The 6,931-nt window shown below is 35.8% G+C and overlaps 1 protein-coding gene across 1 annotated transcript; it reads right to left on the reverse strand.

The window, feature by feature from the left end:
- Window positions 1-1,222: 1,222 nt before the first annotated feature.
- LOC128612972 (C-type mannose receptor 2-like) lies at window positions 1,223-4,835 on the reverse strand. The gene is made up of 4 exons (XM_053633467.1): window positions 4,604-4,835; window positions 3,308-3,640; window positions 3,121-3,209; window positions 1,223-2,951 (listed from the first exon to the last, which is right to left on the reverse strand). The coding sequence occupies exons 1-4, from the start codon at window positions 4,785-4,787 to the stop codon at window positions 2,856-2,858; spliced, it is 702 nt and encodes a 233-aa protein (XP_053489442.1). The 5' UTR covers window positions 4,788-4,835; the 3' UTR covers window positions 1,223-2,855.
- Window positions 4,836-6,931: the final 2,096 nt, after the last annotated feature.

Here is a 6,931-nt window from a genome sequence, read left to right on the forward strand (position 1 = left end):
TACAGGTCCTCTAACACAGTCTTAACTGTGAGAATTTTTCCAGGAATGTTGAATGTGTACGGACTTGACATTAGTGACTTGAAGTTATGACGCCAATTTCATTAAGTTACTACTTTCTTCTAGAACTCAATTAATAGATCTTGTATGGTAGCACTACTTGTATTGTTCTCTGCTTGATATATTGCTTTGCTTGTGTTCTCTCATTTGTAAGTCGGTTTTTTGAAAGAAAACAGAGTGGTTTCCTGAGATAACCGCTCTGTTTTCTTTCACACACACACATACATGCATATCCCCTGTCTAACACTCCTGAGCCAGGTCAAAGGTCATCACCAACCGTCATTATCTTAACAGGTGTAGGTCAAAGATTAATATCGGTGGTCCCTCACATAGATTCGTATGTTCATTGTGCATTCCACAAGTACATACATGCATATGTAAGAAAAAGTGTATCAAATGGTTATTATTGGTTATGCTCTGACTTTTGCTCCAAGAAAAAAAAAAACAACAAGATGTTAGTTTGACAATTTCTTCATGAAAGTATTGTAAAGACGTTGTTGTTTAACCCTGAGCAGGGCGTCAACAATGCCGAAGATCGTCTCTTAAGTCCGAGGGTTCTTTAGGAGGTAGAAAAAACATTTAAAGATGATGTTTTAAAATAAACGGGCGTTTCGTCCATGATAGCAAAAAAGAATATGGTTGTACTCCAATGTGAAATAAATCGCTGGAGACACACTGAGTACATTTCTGTTCCACAGTCTATAAGGATCCCCACCCTTCATGTAATATGAAAAATGTACACACCCTCCGTGACTACATTACGTGAGGTTTTTTATTTTTTATTTTATTTTGTGATGGCAGCAAGACAAAACTGTTGTACATTTGGTAGCTGGTGATTTTAGAATTAGGCCCCAACTGTCAAATATGTTTAAAAATGTAAAAATGAATAATTTCCCTCACAAACTTCTTCAGACAATCATTGTCAGACCATTTTTCACATGGGTGATAGTTGTTCGATAACTTTTTTGCTTCAATATAAATAAATAAATCAAAACTTTATTGTATGTTTACTCAGGTTGCCTTTCTTTAATGTTGTATTTTGTTTGATTAGTATGAGATATACACATAAACAGAAGAAATCAGGATGGGGCAAATACGTTTTGTATTATTCTTCGATTCATCTCATAATGGTCAGCATGGGCGTGATTCTAGCCGGTGAGGTGAATAGTCGGTGAGGGTTGAGGGATTGTGTTAAATTGATTTGTATGAAAGAAACAATAAAATTAACTTTGAAAGAAAGACAGGCAATTTAAAGAAACCAATGATGTGAACCACAGAAGTGGGCATGGTCGAATAATGTGCCCCTTTTACAGCAAGCTTGAACACATCACATGACTCACTGTTGCTTTGCACATGCAGGTCAGTTTAGGAGCATGATCTATTCAGACTAATGTCAGATATAGGCCACATATAGTTTCACATAGCTTAACAAAAAAATGGGATTTGGTCAGTAAATCTGATTTGGGCTACTGTTGCCTGCAGTGTGAATGTAGCCTAAGAGTACTATCAAGAAAATTGCGTGAAACCCATTTGTTTTCAAAGAATAGAATAGAAGCCTTTATTTATCAGATATACATTACAGTACAGTCAAATTCATTCTTTGCATATGCCAGACTGTTAGGAAGTTGGGGTCAGAGCAAAGGGTTAGCCATGACCCCCAACCTTCTGATCAGTAACCCAGAGCCTTAACCACTAAGCCATCATTGGCAATAATTAAAGAATATGAAAAATAAAGGAAGCCAGCCAACACAAACCCATGAATTAGAACAAATAAAACTAGTCATTCAATTATAACCAAAGAAATGCAGAAGAAGAAGGTTGTGCATATGAGGGAAAGGGGGAAAGGATGTTTAAAGACCAGTATGGATGAAAGCTGGCTTTTAAATTGTTCCTATTTTGCCACAAAGCTTTTTCAACACATCTAGCACTTTGGCCATGACACCATAAACCATTTTAAAATAGCAGTTTCCTCTTTGTGATTCCTGTTGGTTGGCATGATTTTTTTTCTCTGCCATTTTCATATGAAGCCAATTTCTTTTCACCTCACTTAATTCACACCTATTTCACCTTTTCTGTAATTTACCTCAAGATGTTGACATTTTCAGGTGCTGGTACACTACTAAATATGTTTTATTGGCATAGACGTGAGTCAATATAACTACCTTTCTGCCTCTTCTGTCATGTTTTCATTTTGTTTCCAGCCCTCTGTGTGCTTGATCTTTTGGGAATGTGCTTTGCATTTTTTTTTAGATATGTGTGTATGAAGAAAATCAGCCTTTCCAAAACTTTTGTAAATCTGGTGGAATTTTTTGTTCATTCTTTGTTGTTTTTACACACGACTTTACTAAAATATTGATAAATGAGGCCTATTATAAGAACTTTAAAGCTCAGTGAATTAAACGAGCACAGTCATGTGCTCCTACAGGAGGAAGCAAGAGAGACTCAGCAGGGGGGATATTCTGCACATTTCTACACATATTCTGCACATTAATCCTGCACATTAATCACTGATTCTTACATCACATAGTCCATGAATTCTACCTGATCATGAATAAAATGGTTAGTTAATGCTTATGATAAGGAAAGCAATAAGAATATTGTCTATATACAAATTATGGATTTTTAAAGTGAGTAAATAATTATTTCCCCTTCACCATCCCTCTAATAGTGAACTACGTCTTATTACATTTACTGAGTAAACATACGACTCAACAAAAATGACTAATGCACTACAGAATTACTGTATTTGAGACACAGCTATAGACTTAGAGACCTCCTATTTCTATTGCAGTATTAGTTTATTTCTCCTTGTGAAACACCTCTCCATCTGATTGTACTCTCCATTTCACCATGATCTCCTCTACCATCCCATTATCCTTCAGGTTCTGCATGATCTGAAAAACAAAATAATACTTTTATTACTAAATAATGCAAGATAGAGGCACTAATCTCTGAAAGAAATCTATGTGAAAGCTGTAAAAATTCTGACTCGCAGGTTCTGGCTGCAGTAATGAGGAGGGGAATGTACATTTTTAGTGTGCTCTTGTAGAGGATGAGACCCACCTTCTCCAAGATGGCCGCATTTACTGCAGGATCATTCAAATCCTGACTGGACTGGATCTTCATCTTCATGATTTGTTGCTTTGTGCTTACTGGATGTTGAAATGTAAACATGTACAAACACACACTATTACACTTATATTCCAAAAGCAGTTTAAATTTTACTGAATATAAGTAATATTTAACATACCTGAGTAACAGAAGAAAGGCAAAATGTCTGAGCACTGTGCATCAGCGGCCTCACCCATATATACATAACCACAGTTTTCATCCCACAGGCCATTATCAGGTTGTCCAGACATCCAGCTGATAGTAGAGAAGTTGGTATGATCTATCCACTTCCAGGGGTCTTTTATCATTCCAATCCATGTAAGGCCGGAGACTAGCTCCTGTATAACCGAGTTTTCTTTTTCATCTCTCGCAATGGCCAGGTCTGTGTGATACTGTCTGCAGTAAGCCTGAGCTTCAGGCCATTGTGCACTATTAGATATGTAAGTGTAGCTGTAATTGCCAGTTTTTGTTTCTGTGAGAATAAAACAGAAGAAACTTGAATATTCAAGAAAAGTTAGTCCTTACAAAAAAAGGAAAGGTGAACAGGTTACATTATAAAAACGTCAAAAGGAAGTTTCACAGAAACAAAGAAAGAATATAGCTGCAAGCAGCAATTATGAGGCCAAGCACAACAGAGGCAAAATAAGGAGATAAGCAAACATTATTTTAGAATGGTCATGATTTTATGACAAACTGCTAAGAAGTTATAAGCAAAAATACGATTTTTTCATATCTTGTGAAAACTACGAGGCACTGTTCTGAAACTGTCCAGGTACTCTCATGTCATTATGTCTATGATTTATACTAAGTTTGGTCTGAATACACTAAAGCTTTATGGAGATATAGCCTCACGTCCATTTTGGCGTGCTTGCCGTCGAATTTGTGTGCGTTTTTCAAGAACGGTTTGACCAATCGACATGCATTCCATCATTTTTTGTTTGCATGGTCTGAAGATGATCTGATTTGGTTGGGGTGAAAATCAGACAAATGATCTAGTAGGAGTTTGATAAAGTTGTTTTTTTAGAAAGCTGTGTGCCAAATTTCATAACTTTCCTATGTATGGTTCCATTGCTGCCATAGACTGAAGAGAAGAAGAAGAAGAAGAAGAAGAAGAAGAAGAAGAAGAAGAAGAAAGAAATAATAAATAAATAAGGTGCTTCACTCCTAAAAAAGAGCAAAACACTGCACACATTTTTCCTTTGATAGACTGAACCTGTAAACAATTTCCTAAGTGCAATAAATGCCAAAGTTAATCAGTTGTATTTTTTGATAGGTTAGATTTGCTGTTTAAGATATAGACACTTCAAACACATTTAAGTTCAGTTAGCCTGCTGAAAATGCACAGGTCAGAATTTTTCTTTAAAGACAACATTCTCTACTGACACAGTGGGAAAGTGAAAAATGAAAGTGAATAAGAAAGTGAATAAGATTTTACCATCAAAGCACACAAAGGGGTAATTTTGAGTACACTGCTTATCCCCCCAACCCCAGGGAGTCATAAGGCCACAGTTTTGATCTCCATTATTGTTATTTGGCTCTCCAGCCTCCCAATTTCCAAATTTATTTGTCACTGGTTCATATCCAAAGGACCAGTGCCAGCTGTAAATGTTACTGTACATTCCAATCCAAGCACTGGAACTGAATTTCTGACTCTGTACTTCATTCTGTAGTTGGATCACGTCATCATTACTTTTGATGATAGCCAAGTCGGTGTATGTGGCTTGGCAGTAAGTCTGAGCATCAGTCCAACTTTTTCCCTGCTGGACCAGAAAGTACTTATGGGTCACAGACTGGACAAGAGGGACAACTCCTGTGGAGAAGAGTTTTAAAAGATTTTATGCAATGTTACAGCTATGGCAGAAATTCCATTAACTTCCTTGTTTAATTTTACTGTTCAATGTAAAAGATAGTATTATAGTTTTCTTGGGTGAAAACAAAACAAAACAAAACAAAACACTGATTTTTCTTTTGCTGTTTATAAAAAAACATCTCGAAAAACTCAATAATTTTGAAACTATCTACCTCTTGTAATCCTACATATTCCAGTTTTTGGCTCAATTCTCAAATGAGATTTTCTTTCTCAAAACAATAAGTTCAGATCTCTGAACAGTTAGTTTCTTGTTTCAGAAACTTTTCAGAAGTTCCAGATTTGAATTTCTTATTCATTTAAGCAAATTGCACATGTTTTGGCACGTGTGCAAAAGAGTAAGCACAATTGTCTAGAATTTGCACAATAACTAAATGCACATGGCTTGCTGATCAAAACTGATGAATTGATTCTCAGTGACATCGTGATACTCTTCACAGCTTCTGAACATTCTTTCATCATGTGAGCCATCACATGCAAAATGATCCATTCAATTATCAAAATCTGTCAGACATACATGTATATTCCATAAATATCTCTGACATGGAAGACTTTATAGAATTACTGCAGGTTTTTTCATTGTTGTTTTTTTCTTGTTTTTTTTTTTGTTTTTTTGGTTTTTTTGTTGTTTTGCATGGATGTCATTTGTGGCAATTTTCTGTTCATTATATATGACTTTACATGTAAGAAATGTGTAAAAATGGACATGCAAATGTGATTTTTTTGTTGTTTTTGTTTACATGTAACACATTGCTACAAAAATAAATGTACTGTATACATACAAATGTGCATATTCTTTTTCTGTGTACTACAGTATTGACTTTTCTCACTAGACTTTTACCTACTTTTGACATCTGTATCGAAAAAGCTCAGCGTGATACACAATAGCATTCAGTTAGACAAAACTGACATTCTTGTATATTGAGCAGTCAATATCAACAAAAAAGTAGACTGCCATGGTGAAAAAAAGGTCTAAACATTTTGACCAGTATGGCTCACACAGTGGCAAAAAACTTTTCATTTTGGTGCCATTGGCCAATTTACTGACACAATAACTAGGTTTTGATGCATGAATTAAATGAATTAAATGTTTTGGGTGAGTTACTACATTTTGTAGACATGCAATAGAGTTGTGATGTCCCATAAAACAATTAACAGTGACAATTACACTTACAGTTAGAGAATGTTAATGAGCCAAAGCGACTGAGTGACTTTTTTCTTGTTTAAGGTGTCCTAAACTAGAAGTAGTAGGACCACTAATTCAGGAGGTTAAAGTAGGCTTCCTTTCTGTAAATCAGGTGTAGCCATCACTTTAAAGCACACAGCACAGAGCAGCTCACCTACACGTTTTTTTGGACAGTTGCTGCTGCACTCACACACAAACACACACACACACACACACACACACACACACACACACACACACACACACAAACTTCACTCACCTGTGAAAAACAGGAGTATGAACAGATGCTGCTTCATCATTGATGTTGATAAACTCTAAGAAATAAGAAATAAAATAGAAGAAATAAATAAAATCCCTCAGCAGTCCTGATAAAAACTGTGACTACAGTGATATTCACAACCACAATATACTGTAACAACATATTAATAGTCTAAGAACTAAACTAGATACGTAAAGTTTGAGGTTGGCTTGACAAAGCCAGTCTGAAAGTTTAAAATAGTTATCAGTTTGAAATCTGAAGGTAATGTACAATTTTAAGAAAGAAAGAGATACAGGTAGTTAGGGTGCCAATACTTGTAGAGTTGGATAGACAGATAAGGTGCCAATACTTGTAGATAGACAGATACAGTACCAATACTTGTAGAGCTAGATAGATACAAAGGGGGCCAATACTTGCAGAGTTGATTGGATAGATAGGGTGCCACTGCTTC

The sequence above is a fragment of the Ictalurus furcatus genome, chromosome 9, assembly GCF_023375685.1.
Source record: "Ictalurus furcatus strain D&B chromosome 9, Billie_1.0, whole genome shotgun sequence".
NCBI lineage: Eukaryota > Metazoa > Chordata > Actinopteri > Siluriformes > Ictaluridae > Ictalurus > Ictalurus furcatus.

Bases quoted from the DNA above. Each gene is read 5' to 3' on its own strand.
- LOC128612972 (XM_053633467.1), bottom strand. From the start codon at position 4,787: ATGTACAGTAACATTTACAGCTGGCACTGGTCCTTTGGATATGAACCA. The intron at 3,641-4,603 runs GTAAAATCTTAT...TTATTCTCACAG, and splicing joins CCCCTTTGTGTGCTTTGATG to AAACAAAAACTGGCAATTAC. The intron at 3,210-3,307 runs GTATGTTAAATA...TTCAACATCCAG, and splicing joins GCCTTTCTTCTGTTACTCAG to TAAGCACAAAGCAACAAATC.